The sequence below is a fragment of the Prunus mume genome, linkage group LG5 (assembly GCF_029339155.1).
Source record: "Prunus mume cultivar Tortuosa linkage group LG5, ASM2933915v1, whole genome shotgun sequence".
Classification (NCBI taxonomy): Eukaryota; Viridiplantae; Streptophyta; class Magnoliopsida; order Rosales; family Rosaceae; genus Prunus; species Prunus mume.
The window spans coordinates 945,952-969,648 of NC_142702.1; the positions used below are offsets into that span (position 1 = coordinate 945,952).

The 23,697-nt window shown below is 39.9% G+C and overlaps 1 protein-coding gene and 1 pseudogene across 14 annotated transcripts in view; both read right to left on the reverse strand.

Moving 5' to 3' along the window:
* Positions 1-10,190, reverse strand: part of LOC103330905 (ubiquitin carboxyl-terminal hydrolase 8-like) — a 48,114-nt gene extending 37,924 nt beyond the window's left edge. Inside the window, exons 1-6 of one of the 5 annotated variants that reach the window (XM_089051905.1) lie at positions 9,716-10,190; positions 9,517-9,581; positions 9,146-9,397; positions 2,336-2,395; positions 2,187-2,246; positions 1,788-2,081 (exon numbers count right to left, since the gene is read on the reverse strand). In XM_089051905.1, coding sequence (XP_088908031.1) covers positions 2,007-2,081; positions 2,187-2,246; positions 2,336-2,395; positions 9,146-9,148 — 198 coding nt within the window. In that variant the 5' untranslated portion in view covers positions 9,149-9,397; positions 9,517-9,581; positions 9,716-10,190 and the 3' untranslated portion in view covers positions 1,788-2,006. Of the gene's footprint in view, positions 1-1,787; positions 2,082-2,186; positions 2,247-2,335; positions 2,396-7,387; positions 7,564-8,281; positions 8,307-9,145; positions 9,398-9,516; positions 9,582-9,715 lie in introns of those variants that run through there. The other 4 variants (XM_089051904.1, XM_089051901.1, XM_089051903.1 and 1 more) reach the window with 4 other exon arrangements.
* Positions 10,191-17,520: 7,330 nt separating this feature from the next.
* LOC103330902 (putative disease resistance RPP13-like protein 1 pseudogene) lies at positions 17,521-23,347 on the reverse strand (annotated as a pseudogene). Of its 9 annotated transcripts, none has more exons than XR_016126839.1 (5): positions 18,644-23,347; positions 18,170-18,403; positions 17,938-18,077; positions 17,773-17,808; positions 17,521-17,652 (listed from the first exon to the last, which is right to left on the reverse strand). The product of XR_016126839.1 is annotated as a putative disease resistance RPP13-like protein 1 pseudogene, transcript variant X6 (transcript). The 9 variants fall into 9 exon arrangements; XR_016126838.1 differs by having other exon boundaries at positions 17,521-17,658; XR_016126841.1 differs by lacking the exon at positions 17,773-17,808.
* Positions 23,348-23,697: the final 350 nt, after the last annotated feature.

The window sequence follows — 23,697 nt, forward strand, 5'->3', positions numbered from 1 at the left end:
AATCAAACATCCAAACAATATGAAAATGGCAGAGGGCAAAAAGTGTCAAACTCTACAAAGTCCACTTCAACTTTTCATCTTTAAACAACTTATTATTTTATATGTGAAATAATGTCTTGCTTTGATTATAGGATAAGCATATATATCATATGTACTGATTAGATATCAAGTCCAATATTGTTTAATTAATTTGTAGTTGATATGTTTAATTAATTAAGGACCCAAGTAATTTCCCTAAAATGAAATACATCAAATATATATTTATGATTAAAAAAACATATAAATAATGGCATTAGATGTCAAATTATTGCATTTTGACTTTTGAGAAAGAAAAAAATGTTAAGTGGGCCGTGCTTGGGCTCGTGCTTGGGCTCGTGCCGTGCTTGAAGCGTGCTCGGGCCAAGCTCGCCCATGTCGGGTCGTCGCCCGGTCCATTGGACCTCATTTTTGATCCCGCCCGCCCAAGTTTTCGTGCCGTGCCGAGCACGGCCCATTAATATTCGTGCTCGTGCCGTGCCGTGCCTCATTTAAATGGGCTGGGCTCGTGCGTCTGGGCCGCCCGTCCCGTTTGACACCTCTACCCATGTGTGTGTGTATATATATATATATATATTGAACTACTTAGTAAATTTAGGTTTTAGACATAAAAAAAATTTCACTTTTGGAAAAAGCCAAAGCTTTTTCAAAAAAGACAGAAAAACCTCTCAACTTTCAAATCAAAGACATGCAAATATAAATGATTCCTTAGGAAATCCAAAAATAAATAAGGGCAATTTTGTCCATTTTGGCTTCTTTTAAAAAATTTCTCTCTCCTTTTGCTTTTTCCCAAGTCTCCTGTTGGACCACGTTACGTGTCTTTCCTATCTAGGTGTATAATTAAAAGATAGGAACTAGACTAGACCCCACTTGTCGATTATTAAGTATGGGCAAAAGCATGAAACAACTCGTGCAAATGCATATCCAACAACAAATATGAAAGGGGCGTTGACGCCATCTAGCCATTAGGATTTTTTTTATTTATAAATAGTCTTTTTAAATGTTATCAACGTATGCGTGTCATATGGAATATTGTATCTAAATAGTAATTAAATTAAATTAAATAATACATAGTTGTGGAATGTATAAGTGTTGTACTATAGTTTTTCTCAAAATAATAAAATATGAAGGATCCGAAAATATAGCCCTGCATGGCTGGAGATAGAAAAATTTAGCCATACACTGTTCTTTAAAAAATTAATATTTTAGAGGACTAAATTTATAGCCTTGAACTACATTTAACTCTATGATTGAAAATGGCCTAACGTCGATTTGGTAGAGGTGGGCAACAATCCGGCTGAATTGCCGATTTAAACTATATTGACTGATTTGGTTTACTTTTATTGCTGTTTTTATTTTCTGAAAATTAGCCTAAAACGAATCCAGATAAAGATGCACTTTGAAGTTTGATGAAATTTCGAAGTTTTTGATCTTTGGGTTAAACTATATTAGTTATTAAACTCTAATGTTTGTTGACATGTTGGATTTTAGGATGGTTGCTATAAAATGAAAAATATGTATCAAGTTAAGGATTTTTGTTGTTGTTGTAATTGGGCTAATTGGCTGTATTTGCTCCCAGGGAAATACAAAAAGGCTTGCAGCACATTCCTGTGCAGTATAATTGGTTGGCAGCAACGAGATAACAAACAGTCCATCACTTTGCTTAATATGTTAGCATATCATGCTGCAAACAAGCTTTTTTCACTTTGGCAAGCTCGTTCCTTTCATGGCAGAAGGGAAAGCACACAAGGAAAACAATTTGCAATTAACATTTGGTGCAAAAATAGGATATAAAGATTCTTGACTCACTCTATTCTAATCCTAGGTATAGTACAACTTCAAAATTTGATATCAGAGAAATCTTAAATATCCTACATGTCTACACCCCACTTAATTACGAACACGCTTTCTGTTAGTGACATAACACATACATTTTGATCCCCGTAGTCTGTTATATAACCTCTGACATATCAATTCTCAGTAAACTGGTGCTGGCAATTGGTGCACACGTAGAAAGTAGTTGCTCCTTCATCTGCTGATCGCATCTATACAAAAAGATATTAAAGAAAGAAAAGAAGGCAACATAGAAGATAATTAGATGACAGGAAAAATATGAGGCAGAAGAAGATGATTGGGCGTTTGTAGAATACCTGTCTGGAATAATAAGTATGCTCATTGTGGCCACATTTTTCACATGTTTTAGCATCTGTCTGTTAAGAGGAAAAATAGTACAGAAAAATTAAAAGCAGATTCCCAAACAAATACCACACCTTAAATGAAAACTGAAAAGCACAGCTACCTTTTGCAATTGCACTTTTTCTTCACAAATTATTGATGTGCCTAGCTCCCTTCTAATATCCTGCAACAAGGACACATATAGAGTAATGCCTTGGTTTGGTGATACAAACAACTCAATTCAAGCATCACCATCTCTCCCCACCCCGAAAAAGGAAAAAAAAGGGAATAGTGTGCCAGTACACAAACAAAAGCACACATCAATTAAGATTAAAATGATTATGAACTTTCTTTTTAGGCAGTAAGACATATATATGTTGGTGTGACTTGTGGATATTGACTTACTTTCCTTACACACCAAGGATTCCTATTTTATTTGTAATTGATTTACTTCAATTCCTGATTTCCTACTGTAAATAGATTTAGGAATTTATTATTTACTTGCCCATTCAGGTTTTGTTGTATTATAAATATGACCTCCTACAAGGAGAAGAATACATAGAAAATTTCCACAAACAAATATTCTCTCATAGTTTTCATATTTTAGCATGGTATCAGAGCGGCGATCTTGGAATTGCTGACTCTAGTTTCAAACCCCGCCGCCGCTATGGGGTTGATGATTTTTCAACCCTCATGAAGGTAGCACCACCGACTCCTTCTCTCCTTCTCAACCAACCATAGCTGAGTTAAGTGCCCAAATGGCTCACCTCCTACAGATGCACTTTGGCCCGAATTTGATCCCGAATCAGATCCTATTTTGATGACCCGAACCCGATCCGAATCGGATCCTATTTTGACGACTCCCAACCCCGACCTCGACTATGACGACAACGACCCGACCCGACTCAAGACGACCAACCCCAACCCGGCGATGACCACAACCCGAATTTGTCTATGATTCGCACTCGATCCCGATTTCGCCTCCGACTCCAACCCCGACTCAGCCTCGATCCCGATCCAATTCCTACTCTATCAGATCCTATGCATCTTCCCGCATGATTATGACTTCTCGACTAACGACACCGCACATGGACTAGATTGCGATATTGTGGTGATCCGAGACACACTCGTGAGACTTGTTTTAAATTGCATGGCTACTCCGATTGGTGGGCTACTTTAAAGATCGAGGACAATGCAATATGACCAGAATGGTACTGGTTATGGATTCCATACTTCCGATAAGATTGATTCCAGAAGTTGGATAATTGATTCGTGCAATCGATCATATGACGCTTGATCTTGATGATTTTCTGAATACTACACAACCTCAACGAACTCAGATTGCAAATGTCAATGGCGTTACATTTATCCCGTGATGTGGCATTGCACTCTCATCCTCTCTCACACCTGTCTAATACTTTACTTGTTCCATCTTTATCTACTAAATTGTTGTCCGTTAGTCAGCTTACTGAACAATTGAATCATTGTGTACTCATTTACCCGAGTTTTTGTTTGCTTCAGAATATTCACACTAAGGAGATTCTTAGTCATGGTACTAAGAGAGGGGGGCTATATTATGTCGATGACTTCAGTCCTGGCATGGCTAACAGTGTGACGCATCCCTTTGATAGCAAACAAAAGCAAATTTGGTTGTGGCACCATCGATTGAGACATCCGTCTTTTAGTTATATGAAGCATCTTATACCAGATTTATTCTCGGTTTCAAGGACTCCGACTTCACATGTGATACTTGTATTTTGGCTAAGAGTCACCGTGTGCCCTACCCTGAGTACGAACAAGTGTACTACTCCATTTACTTTAATTCACTCTGATGTCTGGGGACCTTCACCTATCACTGCTCCTTCTGGTGTTCGATGGTTTGTCACATTCATAGATGATTGTACACGAATGACATGGCTTTATTTGCTGAAGAATAAAAACGAAGTGTTTTCCCGTTTTAGTCATTCCACAAACAGATGAAAACTCAGTTTAATGCTCAAATCCAGATTCTTCGCTCGACAATGGTGGAGAATTTGTCAATCATGACTTTCAGACTTACTTCCAACAACATGGAATTATCCATGAGACGACTTGTCCTCAGACACCGCAACAAAATGGTGTTGCTGAAAGAAAGAATCGACATCTTCTTAAAACCGCCCGAGCACTTCGATTGGCACTCATGTTCCTCGTGAGGACCCGCCTGAATTTCAAACCGGGCGGACCGCCTTGGTGCCGACATCACATCGATGCCGGGCCCATTTACTAAAAGTCCAAGACATCCTACCAAAATTTTGGCGAGTCTCCCCTGTAAAATGCCCAAACCACCAATAAACAACCTGCAATAATTTACATCAATAAAAATCCCAACCACAAGATGCTTTTAACATACTACAATCCAACACAAAATGGCCTTCGCCTCAAGTAATAGCCTAACATGGGCAGAATAGAGCGTCTACAGAATTTGTTTACAACAAACAGGGAGTAGAAAGAATTTATACAGACCCTAACAATGACAAGTTCGAGCTCGTGACTTGCTCGAATGCCTTCAGAGCAACTACTATCTGGGGCGCAAAAATGAAAGATGTGAGTGGACAGAAATAAAGTTTCACTTTAAATCAACATAGTAATCCCCACCATGTAAAAATAATGCTCTAGCATGCAGTTTCACAACTCAGAAACCAAAACTCAAACACAAAAATCCCAAAGTCCAAAACATCTCCACATCTCAAGCTCACAACTCATTTCCCAAAATATATGCAACTCTCATCAACCCGTAAATACCCATATATAAATATATATATAGCTAGGACTCTAATATAATATATACTCCTCTCCATACTAATGTACCGGGGAGACAATCCAACTGGGGGATTGTTAGCTGGTACGCAGGATTTCGAACACTAACCCGCGTCCAGGGATGAGTAGTCCAACCGGGGGACGGAACTCCATAGCTCACACGCCGGCACGCCAACGACACGTGTAGCTCACAAATCTCATAACAAGTCCTACGCGCATGCATATTCATCACCCCACCGCATCGCCAACGACGTGTGTGATGATACTCAAGCAATATACATACTCTCCCCATACGCGCATCGCCAACGACACGTATGGAAAGTGTCTCACACACCGCATCGCCAACGCCATGTGTGAGACCCGTAATCTCATGGCCTTCCCACCCCACCGGCACTGCCAACGACGTGTGTGGGAAGCCTAGTAACTAGGGAATGATACTCACCTACCATACTCATACATCTCACAACCATCCATCAAACTCCTAACTTTCCACAATCTCACCACAACAACCTCTCATACTCTATACATAGACAATATAGATAGCCATCCCAAAATCCATATCAACATAATCATCATACTCAAATATATATGTCCATATTCAAAATATATATCCAAGATATATAAACATATTCAAATCCATCATCCAAAGGCTTATTAAATCAAAGTCACCATCATTTAAAGTATATGCACAAAACTTTCATAATTAAAAACCATGCATATGCTTAAAACAAAGTCCACTCACAAGTAATCCCAAGCTGCCCGGCCCCGTGAGGGTCCCGCCTGCTGCGAGTGATCAATCGAAGTACCTATTCCAAGATACAATTCCTTGATTAACATCACGTACTTCCAAAACGGAAATTCACGAAAGGAAATACTTAAATCCCCAAGTTCCCGGTGCGCTCACGTCCAAAGGAACATCCTAAGGTCCGTTACATGATTGGGATTCGCTTCCCAATCGCACGGTGATCGCGATTTCCCAAAACTTCAAATTATTGAATCGGAACATCCGGCTCCAATTCACGATCCGCGAATTCCTACAGGTTTCTAAGAGTACCTAAATCAACATACTTCAATTTGGAAACGATCCAACGGTCAGAACTTATCGAACCCGGATAACGCACAATATGCGAAATCCGTTCGATAGTCAAACGATATCCAAATTGAGATCCGCGAAATCCTACGCACTCGTGACAACCCAAGGATCTCAACAGACGAAAAACAACTTCACCCACCTTGCCCACGCTGGCAGCGCGGGTGTGTAGAGAGATTTCCGGCGACGGAAAATCTCCAAACCAACGTTCACCCTTCCAATCCTAGATACTACTCGAAGAATGGAGCAACTTTTTCAACTACGGCAACGTCCAATTCGGACGGCAAGTGGCCGGAATTTCAAATTGAAATTCGGCCAAAACCTAGGTTTCCAATTCGAGAATTAACCTGCAAATCTATCAAAACCTATCCCACAGCCAGCTAGAACACACAAAAAGGATGAGAAACCCCACCTTACCCGTCGGAAATGGTGGTGGAGGAGAGAGATCGAGCGGCTGGAAGTTCCAATGGCCCGCCACGATTCTGCATTTTCCGCGAGTCCCGAGGGTTTCTGTGGTCTGGCCGGGAAGAGAGAGGAGAGGTCTGCGGTTCGAACGGACCGGTCTCGTGGACGGGTGGTCGGAGGTGGCGGTGTGTGGTGGTTTCCGATCGGTGAACAGTGACGGGAAGGGAAACATCGCAAGGAGAAGAAGAAGACGCGAGAGGAAGAGAGAGAAAGTGAGGGGTAAATGTGAAAAATCTGATTTTTACCCCAAGCCGACTTGAAATAATTACTGTGCACCAACAAGTTTTGATCGCCAAAACTTTGTTAAATCTCCGATTCAGGCCTACCGTCTGTCTACGGTTTCGTCTCAGTACCACCTACGCAACCACACCACTCACGGTCCCAAAAATCTTCCCGGATAAGAAAGTGACCAAAATCACCCTTAACCCAGGAGTAATTTAATATTTTCCCTTAATTAAATTAAATAGGAAAATAAACGGAGTCGGGGTGTTACACCTCGCCATCACTGGAATGATGCTATTGTCACTGCAGTTCACCTAATCAACCGCATGCCTTTTGGTGTATTGACCTTTATAACTCTCTTACAGTGCTTGCGCAACACGCACTCTGCCCTCTGTTTTAGTACTCACACCCCGAATCTTTAGATGTGTGGCTTTCGTTCATCTCCACAAAAATCAACGTAGCAAATTTGATCCATGTGCGCTTCGTTGTGTTTTTGTGGGTTATGTCACTCATCAGAAATGCTACCGTTGTTATCACCCTCCTACCCGACGTACCTATGTCACTTTGGATGTGACTTTTCCGAATCTGTTCTTCCATGACCCATCATCCAATTCTACGCTTCAGGGGGAGATACGAAATGAAGAGCAGAATTGGAGCAACTTGGAAAACGAAGAAATTCTCCTATGTACAGAAATGATTGATCATCCCGAGTCTGAAGCACAAGATTACTCTCTGCCAAAAAGCGACCAATCGCCATTCATAGCGATCAATCACTATGCCTACATGTATACAACAATCATAACATGGATAAGAAACTTGGCAAACTATGAGTAACAAGTAAATAAGTTAAAAGTATTCCATGAGATGCAACGGGAGGAAAATGCATCATCTTCAGCAAAGTGTCTAATTGAACATATTAATTACAAGAAATACTTTTAAACTATTATGAGTGCCTGCACATCTGGAAACATTAAATGATTTTTTTTCCTTTGAACTATGCAAAACCCCATTATGCATACCTCAGGTGGGTTCAAAAGGTTGCTCTTCTGAATGTTAATGCTAGAACAAGCTTTAATTGTTCTCAAATTATTAACAGACGAGGCAGTATTCTCAAACTGCAGAATTTCCATGACGATATTGTTAAATGAATGAAATCACTGCAGTCTTGTCAAAGAATTATGAATCACTTTAATTTTCTTCTCTTTTAGAGGCTTAAGATCTGCAAAGGTTCTAGCATTGTTCAGGGAGTAGGACACAATCAAGCAACCCCAAGAAGGCAAATCCGAAATGGCTTAAGCACATCAAACTTTAGTGACTTCTGCAAGGTGAAAATTATACTAAATAATATTCCTAATTTAAAGGCTTTGAGAGGAATTACTTTACCCCAATCTTAATGTGAAAAATAAATTAGTGGCTCAGGCTAGATTTGCTCACGGCTGCAGGTTTAAAGTATAGATGGTGGAGCTCCCCAAAATTCGTTGTACCTTAGTTTTTTCGACAGGAAAAAGAAAATCAATGTGCCCTGGTGGTATATAAAAAATGCTACTGTGTTAGACCAATTCAAAGCTCAACTAAAAGGAAAATGTAGGGAGCCAAAGTAATTACAAGTAATTGCTTACGTAGTCAGTCCACTTTCACAACTTAAAAAGAATAAAACTATTAGTTGTGCAATGCAACAAATATATATAGATATTAACTGACAGGCATCAGAGGCATACACTCTGCCCTGGAATGTATCTAACTTCCCAAAATCATGACCAAATGTATCAAAGAAGTCATAGAGACCATGCAGATCATTGAGACTTTTAGAGCACAAGTGGAATCAAACGCACCAATTAAAATCCAAAGAAGCACAACATCTGATTCTAATCAATCAAATATTAGCAAGAAGCTAGAATCCATCAGTCATTTAATCAAATAGTGGAAATGTAACTGCCCAATCTAGAAAGTAATGAAGCAAGGGTGAATAACCAAACAGTTAGAAGCCTGCAAAAGGGTTACATTCCTTGCAATATTCATGGGCATAGAAACAACTCACTACAATCCACTTCCATATAAAACAACAAAGCGTCATTTAAACGTGAGATACCATTACGGCCCTACAAAAGCATGTCAAACGTAACGTATAATGTACAACAAAATATCAAGTTCTAAAACACCAGAAGGACCCAGAGCCAGCTATTCACATCATTAAACACCATCTAAACCGCAAGTGGCAGCATCAATCACTGATCACTCTTGGCACAAATTATATCAAATCCGAATCGTTTTTCAGTAGTACCTTTCTCTTTTTTCATTGAAAACACATTCAAAAGACCCCATATCATAAAAAATGGCCCAAATCGAATCAAAACCACTCACCATCTGAGTGCCTGAACCCACATTTCTGCGGGGACCAATGCATAGTCTCGGCCTGAGACACCCACTTCGCCATTTTCACCACTGTGCACAGTATCCTCCTCCCGCTTGAGATTAAATACAAGATCTGAGTTGAAAATGTTGTTGATAATCTTCATAGGTCCAGCATACGAGGAAGCTTGCGAGGTCACATACAAAATCCCTCTCTTTCCATCCGAATCGCCCAAAACTGAGTCATGTGCATCTCTCCACCAACTGAAAACGGAATTCACATATGAACATGAGATACATGAATTCAATCAAAACCCTATGATTCAGACACTCCCAAATCTAATACTATGAAAAATAACAATACAAGAAGAGAGACTAAGAACCTTATTTCTAATTATATAGTTAAGAAGCCCAAGTGACACTTCTCTCTAATTTCCTTTGCTCATTTCTAATTCCGGAAAATTCACAGAAACCAAAATGCATAGAAAATTTGATGAAGAAACTTCATTGTGGATTGGTGAAAGTTGTGCAGCTGTGGAAACTGGAAAAAATGAACCAAATCGAGAAGTGAATAGGTTAGACCTGTAGGGAATGAAGTAAATTTGCCGGTTGCTGTCTGAGTCGGAACGCTGAGTGGAATCGGACAGATCTTCAGAGAGAGCAACAGCCTCCATTCGCTTCTTCGATTGTGTGTATATTATGTATAAAGAATGAGAGAAAGAGCGAGTGAAGAAAGAGTGAGAAAATGGGTTCGGAAAATGCAGATCATCAGAGAGAGAGAGAGAGAGAGAGAGTGTGAGTGAGTGAGTGAGTGAGTGAGTGAGATGGAGATGGCGGATTTGCAGAGAAACAAATGGAGCTTTTTCTGTGAAGAGGATTCAATAAGGAGGGAAAATATATATATATATATATTAATGCGAGTTTTTAATATTTATTGGTGTTCTTACGTGGAAAATGAATATTGGACTTTGAGCAGCTGAGTAACATATGCGGAGAGCGAATCTCATGTAAGAATTTAGAAGAAGATCGCAGGAGGAGTGAATCTCCAATCCGAATATCCGATTATCAAACGGGTCGAATGACACGACTCATGTAAGTCGTCTATTTATTGGAGTGGATTGAATTTTACTTTAGTTTAATTTATTTAAAAATTGTGCTCTACATTTCATGTATCATTCAATCAGTTTTTTTTTCTTTATATTTATTTTATAAATACAAATGGACATGTCACTACTGTAGAGATACATAAAAGCCCAAAACAAAAGTTAGAAAATAAAAAACAAGAGCTCAACCATACAAAATAAAAGTCCAATCCAAAATATAAATAATTTAGGCTCAAAACACAAAAACCTATAATTAAACCCTAAAAACAACAAGCAATTGCCGCCACCTAAGAGCATTTCCACCTACCAGCCTTGGCCCGAACAGAAGGGGCCCCAAGACCCAAGTTCTATGTTCCAATGGGCTTCAACACCAGTAAAGACATGGGTCCCAGAAGTGGGATAGCCCAAAGGTAAAACGAGCACGTGCTCTAGCCTAAGGGCTGCGACGTTAGAGCCGACGACACCGACGTCAGACTCGGGTTTAAATTTTTTTTTACCATTCTGCGTCTGGCGTCACCGACATACGCCAACGACTAGAAGCCACTTGGCAAGTTCTGGGTTGGTCAATCCTTTTTCGTCCTCTAATACAATGGCTGGCTTTTTTGTGTAAAAAAATTTGAAAAACAATTTAAAATTTTCCAAAAAATTATGAACTTTTTTTTTTCTATAAATACCTACCAATATTCTTCACTTTCAACACCAAATCTTCATACATTTTCTTCTCCTTCTAATATTATTCATTTTCTACACAAAATTTTCTTCACTTTCAAATTTCTTTTTTATTCATCATCTTATGGCATCTCTCATCAAAGTCGGAGGGGCGTAGACAACCATGGAAGATGTTATGTTGTGTGAGTGTTGGGTCCAAGTTGGTCATTGTCCGACCACGGGCAATGAGATGAAGTTCTCTCATATGTGGAGAAAAATTCATGGCAAATTTTGTGAAGATCGGGTTTGGCTCGTACGGAAATGGCCTTAGCTAGTAGGTGAAATTTTTTGAATAAAGAGTTGGGGAAATGGAGAGATGCGTTTGCAAAAACGAGGAACAACCATCGAAGCGGCAAAAATCTTGGTAATGAAGTAAATTATTTGTAATTTCCATTTTATTAAATTTAATGTCCTAATTTTTTAAATGTTTCTTGCATTTTCAATATTATTTTTTAATAGATTATGCTAGCACAAATGTGGTTTGGTGCTATTGGCCAAGGCAGAAAATCTTTCAACTATCACCCATGCTGGGAGGTGGTGAAAAATTGTTCGAGATTCAAAATTATTCTCACGAGTCCGACCGTTGTGTTGAATGAGACACCGCTTTATGATTCAATGACATCAGATTCGCCTTTGGATTCCCCGATGAGTCAAGACTTACCAATCCAAAAGGAGCTGAGGCTTATTGGGAGAAAGGTAGCGAAAGCCAAGAGAGGGAGTACTTCCACCAATGATACGGCAAAACATTTGGAGCAAATTGCTCTGAACAACACCATGAAAATTGGGAGAGACATGAAAGAGAAATTGAGTATATACGCAAACAAGACATGGAGAAGAAAGATCGAGAAACCATGGTCATGGATACAAGCCATATCTTCTCATGGTCCTATCTTCTGACAACATTGTGCTCATCTTAGGTTAAGAGAGTTACCTAAGTCGGGAAAATGTTAACTATGGTTAGTATGTTAACTATGATTAGCAAGTCAATAAGTTTGTTACAAGTCTGGTACTTAGCACGTGTATTAGTTAGACAGCTAAGCTGTGTGGTTAGTCTGTTATGCCCCTCTGTGATCTGTTTACATAAGAGTGGGCTATGCTTTGTAAGAGTCAGTTGATTGAAATCAAAACTCAGAAATTCTCTAGTCTTCTCCGTTTATCTTTCTCTGATATTTCTGAAATTCTTCTCCTCTTTCTTTTCTGTCATCATTAAGTACAGACCTGCAAAATTCCAACAATAAAAAGGACCAGAGCTGAAACCCAGTTCCACACGAAAACCCTTTTGGTTGGCTCAAAGGGTTCCAGTTGTGGAAATTTACAAACAACAGGCTTCCAATTGAGGGTTTCTCATTACAGATTCTGGGAAATTTTAGATATTTATTTTCCCCAAACCATATAACTAAAGTATATACGGTTTTCCCCAAGCTTATTGTTAGTAATCAATATTTTGAGGATGTTTTTTTTTGGTCGAAAGATACTTCAATAAAAGGCCCCAGAAAAGGCAGGCAGAGGAGAAGCAAAGCATCCCAAAGAAAGGCAGCACCAGAAGTAACTAACAGAAAAAGAGCACACAAAAACTAGAGACTGGACATTGCAGACAGGTACAGAGTCAAACAGCAGGACCAAACTAAAACCAGCCGAAGCAACAAAAGACCACTCGATCACGTAGGGGCCGGCAGACCATGTCACGACAGAATAGAGACCAAGGAGGGTGGGGGATAAACTTAGCAATTGTCCGTGTTCTTTTTGTGTGTGACTTCATGCTTTTTGGTCGAATGTGATTTTATGCTTGGAATCATCTCATTTGTGCAACTATTCTAAACTGGAATAACCAAAGAAATAAAGACGTTGCCTCATAAAGGCCAGGGTCGTCAATTTCACATTCTATATATTATTCTTGAACTCTCAACATGTACGTTATGAATATTCTAGCCTTTGAGGATTTAATTAAGCATCCTTCATTTAATTAAGAAATGAAGCAAAGGGCAATAAATGAAAATAAATGTTGGCGTGACTTGTGGATATTGACTTACTTTCCTTACACACCAAGGATTCCTATTTTATTTGTAATTGATTTACTTTAATTCCTGATTTCCTACTGTAAATAGATTTAGGAATTTATTATTTACTTGCCCATTCAGGTTTTGTTGTAGTATAAATATGACCTCCTACAAGGAGAAGAATACATAGAAAATTCCCACAAACAAATATTCTCTTATAGTTTTCATATTTTAGCATGGTATCAGAGCGGCGATCTTGGAATTGCGACTCTAGTTTCAAACCCCCGCCGCCGCTATGGGGTTGATGATTTTTTCAACCCTCATGGAGGTAGCACCGCCGACTCCTTTTCTCCTTCTCAACCAACCATACCTGAGTTGAGTGCCCAAATGGCTCAGCTCCTACAGATGCAGACTTTGGCCCGAATTTGATCCTGAATCAGATCCTATTTTGACGACCCCAACCCCGACCTCGACTATGACGACGACGACCCCGACCCCGACTCCGAAGACGATCTCGACCCCAACTCCGATGATGACCACAACCCCGAATTTGTCTATGATTCGGACCTCGATCCCGATTTCGACTTCGACTCTAGCCCCGACTCAGGCTCGGATCCCGATCCGAATTCCTACTCTACCTATATCCTATGCATCTTCCGCTGCATGATTATGACTTCTCGACTAACGACACCGACACATGGACTAGATTGCGCATATTGTGGTGATCCGAGACACACTCGTGAGACTTGTTTTAAATTGCATGGCTACCCCGATTGGTGGGCTACTCTTAAAGATCGAGGACAATGCAATACGACCAGTAATGGTACTGGTTATGGATTCCATACTTCCGATAAGATTGATTCCAGGAGTTGGATAATTGATTCCGGTGCAACGATCATATGACGTTTGATCCTGATGATTTTCTGAATACTACACAACCTCGACGAACCTGTATTGCAAATGCCAATGGCGCATTTATCCTGTGACGGTGGCATTGCACTCTCATCCTCTCTCACACTGTCTAATACTTTACTTGTTCCATCTTTATCTACTAAATTGTTGTCCGTTAGTCAGCTTACTGAACAATTGAATTGTTGTGTACTCATTTACCCGAGTTTTTGTTTGCTTCGGATATTCACACTAAGGAGATTCTTGGTCGTGGTACTAAGAGAGGGGGCTATATTATGTCGATGACTTCACCCGCATAGCTAAGCAGTGTGACGCATCCCTTTGATAGCAAACAAAAGCAAATTTGGTTGTGGCACCGTCGATTGGGACATCCGTCTTTTAGTTATATGAAGCATCTTATACCAGATTTATTCTCAGGTTTCAAGGACTCCGACTTCACATGTGATACTTGTATTTTGGCTAAGAGTCACCGTGTGCCCTACCCGTTGAGTACGAACAAGTGTACTACTCCATTTACGTTAATTCACTCTGATGTCTGGGGACCTTCACCTATCACTGCTCCCTCTGGTGTTAGATGGTTTGTCACATTCATAGATGATTGTACACGGATGACATGGCTTTATTTGCTGAAGAATAAAAACGAAGTGTTTTCCCGTTTTCAATCATTCCACAAACAGATGAAAACTCAGTTTAATGCTCAAATCCAGATTCTTCGCTCCGACAATGGTGGAGAATTTGTCAATCATGACTTTCAGACTTACTTCCAACAACATGGAATTATCCATGAGACGACTTGTCCTCAGACACCGCAACAAAATGGTGTTGCTGAACGAAAGAATCGACATCTTCTTGAAACCGCCCGAGCACTTCGATTGGCGCTCATGTTCCTCGCCATCACTGGGATGATGCTATTGTCACCTGCAGTTCACCTAATCAACCGCATGCCTTCTGGTGTATTGACTTTTAAAACTCCCTTACAGGTGCTTGCGCAACACGCACCTCGCCTCTGCTTTGGTACTCACACCCCGAATCTTTGGATGTGTGGCTTTCGTTCATCTCCACAAAAATCAACGTAGCAAACTTGATCCATGTGCGCTTCGTTGTGTTTTTGTGGGTTATGCCACTCATCGAAAGGCTACCGTTGTTATCACCCTCCTACCCGACGTACCTATGTCACTTTGGATGTGACCTTTCTGGAATCTGAGCTGTTCTTCCATGACCCATCATCCAATTCTACGCTTCAGGGGGAGATACGAAATGAAGAGCAGAATTGGAGCAACTTGGAAAACGAAGAAATTCTCCTATGTACAGAAATAATTGATCATCCCGAGTCCGAGCACAAGATTACTCTCTGCCGAAAAGCGACCAATCGCCCATTCATAGCGATCAATTACCGACCCACCTGATCCATACGAAGATATTTCGATCCGAGTCTCACACCTACTGACAATACAGAACAACAAGATGAAGACCCCTCTAACTCAACAGTACCAACAGACCAATCTCCGAGAATATCCTTGAGGTAAGTACTCCTACTAGACTTGTGCATTTAGAGGATAAAACTATTGGATATCAATTACCTTTCAGGCAAAATCGTGGGAAGCCACCAAATCGCTATTCACCTGATATTAGCAAGACATCCAAGTATCCAATTGCAAATCATGTATCTACTGAGAAGTCTGTCTGAACCACTCAAGGCTTTTGTGCATCAGTTGTCTGCTATCCATATTCCAACCAAGGTCTCTGAAGCATTGAAAGATCCTAAGTGGGTCCAAGCTATAAAAGAGGAGATGAAAGCTCTTGAGAAAAATCAGACTTGGACATTGGAGACTATACCACGAGGAAAAAAGACTATCGGATGTAGATGGGTGTTTACTATAAAACACAATGCAGATGGATCTATCGAGCGATACAAGGCAAGACTTGTGGCAAAAGGGTACACACAGACCTATGGTATAGACTATGAAGAAACCTTTGCTCCAGTTGCAAAGTTAAACACCGTCAGAGTCTTATTGTCCCTTGCAGCTAATTTGGATTGGCCACTACACCAGTTTGATGTAAAGAATGCTTTTCTACATGGCGAACTCACGGAGGAGGTGTACATGGACATTCCTCCTGGTTATAATACTACTCAGACTGGAACAGTTTGCGAGCTACGAAAAGCATTGTATGGGTTGAAACAGTCACCACGTGCATGGTTTGGACGGTTCACCATGGCAATGAAGAACAATGGTTTCAAACAGTGCAACTCAGATCATACTTTGTTCTTGAAACATCGGAAAGGGAAGGTAACAGCATTAATAATTTATGTTGATGATATGATTATTACTGGGAATGATAAACAGGAAATATCACAGCTACAAGACTATCAGCTACAGAGTTTGAGATGAAGGATCTAGGTGGACTTAAGTATTTCTTGGGAATTGAGGTGGCTCGATCGCAGCGAGGCATATTTCTCTCTCAAAGGAAATATGTCTTGGACTTGTTGACAGACACAGGAATGCTAGATTGCAAACCTGCGGACACTCCTATTGTTCAGAATCATCATCTTGGAGAATATCCGAATCAAGTTCCAACTAACAAAGAAAGATACCAAAGGTTAGTGGGAAGATTGATCTATTTGTCACATACTCGACCAGACATTGCTTATGCAAAGTGAGCGTTGTCACCAATTTATGCACTCTCCAAGTGAAGACCACATGAATGCAGTTCTTCGGATACTTAGATATTTGAAGTCGCCTGAAAAGGACTTATGTTCTCAAAGCATGGTCATCTAAATATTGATGGTTATTCAGATGCAGATTGGGGGTAATGTAACAGATAGAAAATCCACATCGGGTTACTTCACATTTGTGAGAGGTAATTTGGTGACATGGAGGAGCAAGAAAATGAATGTAGTAGCTTTATCCAGTGAGTTCAGAGGCATGACTAAAGGGATATGTGAACTTCTTTGGTTAAGAAAGTTGCTTACTGAACTTGGGTATAAACCTACATCAACAATGAATCTCTTTTGTGACAACAAGGCTGCTATAGCCATTGTACGTAATCCGGTTCAGATGATCGTACTAAACATGTTGAGGTGGATCGACACTTCATCAAACAAAGCTTGAGGCTAAAGTGTTTCAGTTTCCTTTTGTGAAATCCGAGGATCAATTGGCGGATATTTTGACAAAGGCGATTTCAGAAAGCATTCCACAATTCACTGGATCGGTTGGGCATTGGCGACATCTATGCACCAACGTGAGGGGGAGTGTTGGCGTGACTTGTGGATATTGACTTACTTTCCTTACACACCAAGGATTCCTATTTTATTTGTAATTGATTTACTTTAATTCCTGATTTCCTACTGTAAATAGATTTAGGAATTTATTATTTACTTGCCCATTCAGGTTTTGTTGTAGTATAAATATGACCTCCTACAAGGAGAAGAATACATAGAAAATTCCCACAAACAAATATTCTCTTATAGTTTTCATATTTTAGCAATAAATTACCCAGAAAAAATAGTCTATCTCAATTAAGTGTTCAAAACAATAAAAAAACCAGTGACATGACAATAATAACCAGTGGATTAACAGACAAAACAGTAATAACACATAGATGATACTTGATGACTTACAATAAGAGGCACTTCCAAAGCATCCAATGAACCATGTTTAAGACTCTGTGCAGATCAATCCGTTAATTTTCCGCTGTGCTTAAGATATCTCGAAAAATCTATTGGCTCATAAGACAATTCAAGGTCCATTTTCAATCTGAAATGCTGACGACGTGACGCATGCAATGTATGAACCTGCTTAGTCTGATCCTACCAATCCAAATTGGAAGTTGATGTTAATAGGATTTTAAATGAATATGCAACAAAAAAGTTAATTATTTACATCTTGCTGACAAATTAATCTATGAACCCTCTCAGCCTCACCCCTCTCCTTTCAAATCGTCAAAGACCCTCCTATCCCTATCAAACAAAACAACGAAGTAAACTGTCATTACATCACATCTCCCCAAAACCATATAGCCCCAAGAGTTTAAGCTTCACACACGACAATGCATTACAGGATGCAGGGTTAAACCAGCTGAATCTTACCTCCTTAACCAGCTGCAACCATATAGATAAAGCTACGTGATTAGTATAAATTCCTCCATTGTTGAGAAAGAAAGGGATTTTAAAATAGTATGAAATAAGATGGCTCCCATTCGTAGTTTCTTATTCTGTGTGGCTGACTCCTTTAACAGTACAAAGAAGAACAAGAGAAAAATTAATTACATAATACAATAAAAAAGATCCTTGTTGGTTAATTTGTGGGTTTGATCCTCACCTTCCAGCTTGCATCGCAAAGCTTCAGTGTCAATCTCATCCAGTAAGTCCTCTGCATCAAAGACAGCATGCTTGAGATCTTTAAGGCACTCTCTCACAGCAGGTTCACAGTTTGCTTCTCCTCTGCATCATGAAGCACCGCCAACAAAGGCAACAGTGTCGTCTTGAGTTCACGAGGAGTGGTTCGTCGAGTTTCTTCTGCCGAAATAAGTCGATGAACTCGGCTGAAGTAACTCTGTACAATTACAAATGAGATGAATAATTTTATCTGAAAATGGCAAATTACAAATGAGATGAATTTGATCAGATGCAGTGACAATGCAAATGACAAAAAACTGTGATTATTAGAAATTTGATCAGATAAGTTATGTACAATATGATTTTGATCAGATGCGTGAAATTATTAGAAATTTGGAGATTGAATTTGGGCAACGTCCAACATGTATTTGGGTTTTTGGAAGAGAGAATATCTGACCTGACTTTGATTTGAGAGTTGAGGGTTGAGAGTGTACTATGGAATACCTCATATTATATGATCACTTCGTTGCCTATCTCGATGCAAGGAATGTGAGATATCTTGGCCCAATCTTGTCCCGTCTTATTATTATACCTTTTCTCCAGGGCAGGACAAAAGAGGATACGCAGATAAGAAAGAGATGGCGGCAAACCCTCTACTGGCAGGCATTGGAGACTGGGACAGTTCCAAATGTATAGATTCTGAAGAGAAGAGAGGTGTTGAAGTTCCTCTCCTGGCAGGAATTCCAGACTTGGACAGCTGTCAATTTCTAGCACTTGAAGAGAATTGAGGTGTCCAAGACCCTTTCCATCCAAAGATTTCAGAGTTGATAGAGAATAGATGCGGAGAGTGTGAAGAGTGGTAGGGAGCACCTGTTCTTTGAGCAACGTCTCCAAGACATGGTCACTTCCACTGATACGAAATTTTTCAAGGGAGACAAGTGCTTGCAAACCCCAGTACTCTCCCACTGATGAAGCCCTCAGTCGCTCACAATACACAATCCCAAAATATCGGAGGTTGGGAGGCAAACCCCCATCTTCTGCAAATGACTCCAGATTCCGAAGACTCTGTATATGCAAACCTCGAAGGGCTGTGAGGGCATGAAGGCGTTCGGGCAATGACTTCAAATTCTCGCATTCACCGACTTCAAACCGAATCAGGTTGGGAGTGGGCAATTCTCCCTCGTGAAAACACACCATTTTTGGACATTTATAGACTTGCAAGTCATTGAGATGGCTGAGATTCTCAACAGCTCCTTCTTCTTCAATCATGGAAAGGGATTCCAGATTCTCACAATCCCAAATGCTAAGAGCCGTCAATTTGGGAAAACTGCCCAACGGGAAGGACCTCATTGAATCACAGCTTTGATATATACGCAGAGTGTCAAGCGATGTTAATTTGGCCAACATCTCATGAGGTAGGAATACTAATTTCCTACAATTGTTTATATTAAGTGATGTCAACGTACTGGGTAGGCCATCTTTAGGAAACGACGACAGCGTTGGACAATTCGAAAGAGTCAAACTTTGAAGACGATTGTAGTAGGGCAAGCACTGTACGTCAACAACATTTTCAATCTCAAGTCGGGACAGGAGCTTTGTCTCTAATAATGATAACAGAGCTTTGTCTTCTATTTTCAATTCTTCAAGAGATTTATAGTTAAGACTATTGGTAGTTGTGGTAGTGGCCCTTCCATCATGTAAAACCACACACCCAGACACCGTAAACTTCTTTAACCAAGGCAGCTCACAAGGCAAACTTCCTCTCAGTTTCGGACAATTGTTTAGAATCAGTTCCTGGAGATGAGGAAAGTCTGGACCATATTCACCTCCACTTGCACTTCCACTTGGTACCCATTCCTCCCACGCTGGCATCTCCCCAAACTTCAGCTTCTCCAGAGATTGAAATGGCTGAGTCAGATAAGCTCCATTTCTGCCATAGAATTCAACGCCAATCGTCTTCACAAACTTCATTCTTTCTATACAGAGCTCTTTGAGTGCCGGTAGCCGCCCAACTGGTGGGAGCGACCAACAATAACTACAGTCACTGAGATGCACGACTTGTATGTTAGAAAAAGACAAGTCTCCTAACCAATTCGGAAAATTGGTTCCACCATAGAATCTGATGGTTAATTTCTCCAAATTCCCACAAGGCTGGAGCTTGTCGCGTATATCTTTCTCCTTTTGGGAATCATTAGCATCCTCTGCACCCCATGAAAACACTAACTCCTTGAGATCTTTCTTGTGCTTCATATTGGCTTGCAGTGCATCCCTGGCATCAACTACATTTTGTAGCTTCAAAATTGATAGTTTTCCGCGAATCTGCGGGAACTCCCTCAGTTCTCTTATGCTTGACCCAGTAGATTTGCCCACAACAAACGCAGTCAATGTTCTCAAACTTTTCAGTCTACCCATTTGCACCGGCATCTCTTCAATTTTAGTTCCACTGACATCAAGATGATGCAAATTAATCAACTCCTTCATGCCTTCAGGCAATTTAATAAGAGAGCTACAACCTCCCAACATCAATTTCTGTAAATTAATCAATTTTCTAATGTCTGCAGGCAATTCAAAGAGAGAGTAACAATTTGACAATAGTAATGTTTGCAAGTTGTAGAGATTGCAAAGTACCCCGGGTAACCTTTCAATTGCGGTATGGGAAAGATCCAAGTAGCGCAAGTGAATGAGGTTTGCAATAGAATCAGGTAACTCAGTGACATTTTGATAATGTGACAATGATAACACCCGTAAACATCGTAGTGATGGCAACAAATCTTGTAGAACTTTTTTACTTACAAAAAATCTTTCATGTCTATATGGATTTAAAGAGGTAGGTAGGAAGGTCCGCAAACATTTAGCCTCATATAATGGTTCAAATCTTGGAGCAGCATCAAATTTTCCCCTAGCATATGACAAATGACGAGCTCTTTTAACTTCACGAGATACCCCATCTTCGAGCCTAAGGCAAAACCCCTGAGACATGAACATAGCCAAGTCATTAATGAGATCATGCATAATGAAGCTCAATTTCCTTGACTTTTGAAACAACGATCGTGATACCAACTCATCGAAGTATCTTCTAGCCAATGCTTCTATCCTTTTTCCATTCTTAGCTTGTGGAATTATACCTTCTGCAATCCATAATTGAACTATATCTTCCTTTTCAAACTCATAATCCTTTGGAAAAATTGAACAATAAGCAAAGCATCGTTTCAACTGAGCAGGAAGATAATGGTAACTCAATCCTAGAGCCGGAAGAATGTTAGTTGTATTATAGGGTTGGTCCCAGAAACTGTCATTTAGTATTCTACTCCAGTACTCGAAATCTATATTGCAATGTAACAAACCCCCAAGTGTTTGTGCAGCTAAAGGCAACCCTTTGCACTTGAGTGCAATTTGCTTTCCAATGTCTTCCAAGTTTGGATGTGCACTACAGTTTTCATTTCCAAATGCATGTTTTGAAAGTAACAACCAGCAGTCCTCATGTGACAGTGGTTCCAAGTATTGAATAGGAACATTTTGCATGACACATGCTATATTTTTGTTCCGTGTTGTTATGATGACTTTACTTCCCCTTGCTCCTGACATAAAAGGAGTTTGGAGGAACTTCAAATCAGTATAATCCTCATTCCATAGGTCATCCAATACAAATAAAAATTTCCTTCCCCTCAGTTGTTCTCTTAGTTCAACTTGAAGCAAATTCAAATCTGTCGTATTACAAAGCTTTGAAGTGACTGACTCAAGAAGAGTTTTAGTTATCCTAATAGCATCATAATCTTCTGAAACACAAGCCCAAGCTTGAAATGTGAAATGAACTTTCACCTTCTCGTCATTGTAAAGCAATCGGGCAAGGGTTGTCTTGCCAACCCCGCCCATTCCAACAATGGTGAGAACAGACACATCATCCTTGCTTGCATCATCAGATAGCAACACTTTCGAGAGATTTTCTTTGACTTCATCTCTACCATAGACACAAGGTTCATGAACCAAGGAAGTTGTTGGAGTTCTTTGTGAAACCTTCAGCCCAGCATCTTCTCTCAGACCTAGAGCACTTTTCAGTTGTACGAAATTTTCTAACCTTGCTAGTAACTCTTGTATCTTATCATTCATGCTCTGATAAAAATGATTGCGAGAAGAAAAGAGCAAGTTCCGCACCTTGTTGGTAAATTTTCCGGTTTGATCTTCGCCTTCGAACTTGCATCGTAAAGCTTCCATGTCGATCTCATCGAATAAGTCCTCTGCATCAAAGACAGCATGTTTGAGCTCGTCGAGCCAATCCCTCACAGCAGGTTTCTTAATTTGCTTCTCCTCTGCGTCATCCACAACTGCGTATAAGGTCAACAGTGTCGTCTTCAGCTTCATGAGGAGTGGCTCATCGAGTTTCTTGTGCCGAAATAAGTCAACGAACTCGGGCGAAGTAATTCTGTTGCACAACACCTGGACGGAAGCAGAGATAAGAGCCTCTCCGATCAAAGCCATGTCTTTTATCTTCTCTGCAGACTTCAAGGGATTTGGATGAAGTAAGATATTCCAAGATTTGCAAGTAGCTAGGCTAGCACAAGTTGGAAATACAGGTTTGGAAACCCCCTCTTTCAAGTACTGTTCCTTCTTTGTTTGTGGCTGAAAACTTATCTATGGCCTCACATGGGGATGGGTTCGGCAAAGTTGGACGCAAAAGCTTTTGAGAAATTGTCGGTGGAGTTCTTCAAATTACTCGTATGGGGTGGGTGGGAGCCACACTGGCAGAAGTGGGAGGCTTGATTGTTGGGATATTCTCTTCTTTTTATTTTTTAGTTTTATTTTAGAAGATAAAAATTAAAGTGATGAGTACATTAAATTCGTGCTGGGCAATATGTATGGCTATTTTCAATTCTCTCTATGTGATAAGTTTTTGATTTGCATATTGATGTGGTGTTCCAGTTGAGAAGGGATTTGATATTTTACTTATAAACGTGTAGTGTGATAGATAGTTAATGCGTGTAATTTTTCAGTGTGGGGGCCTTTATTATTGATGGAGCTAGCGTTCTTGTTAAGAGGAGGAACACACAACTTTAAGCACTTTCTTTACTTTTTTCTTCTATAATTTTTTTTTTTTAATTTTTTTAAATTTACTTTTCTTCTCCCTTTCCAATTCCGAGAAACACACGAAAAGAAGAAAAAAAAAAGTGAAGAAAAATGAGATTTACCAGAAAGAGAGAGCTCGTGGGAAACTAAGGGGGGTGTATTGAATTAGGATTTTAATAGATTTTTTTTAAGCTTAAAAGTCTAGTGGTATTCAATTATGATTTTTAAGTGATCAATAAAAATCTGATGGTATTCAATTAGGATTTTAAAATCATCAATGCAAGTCTGATGGTATTCAATTAGGACTTTTAAAAGATTAGAAAAAGTACGGTGGTATTCAAAAACTTACCGATTTTGAAGTATTTCGTTAAATGATGTAATCTGTGAGACTTTTCAGTGGGTGATATAAATACCAAACCCATAAAAAAATCACACCATTTTACATCTGAT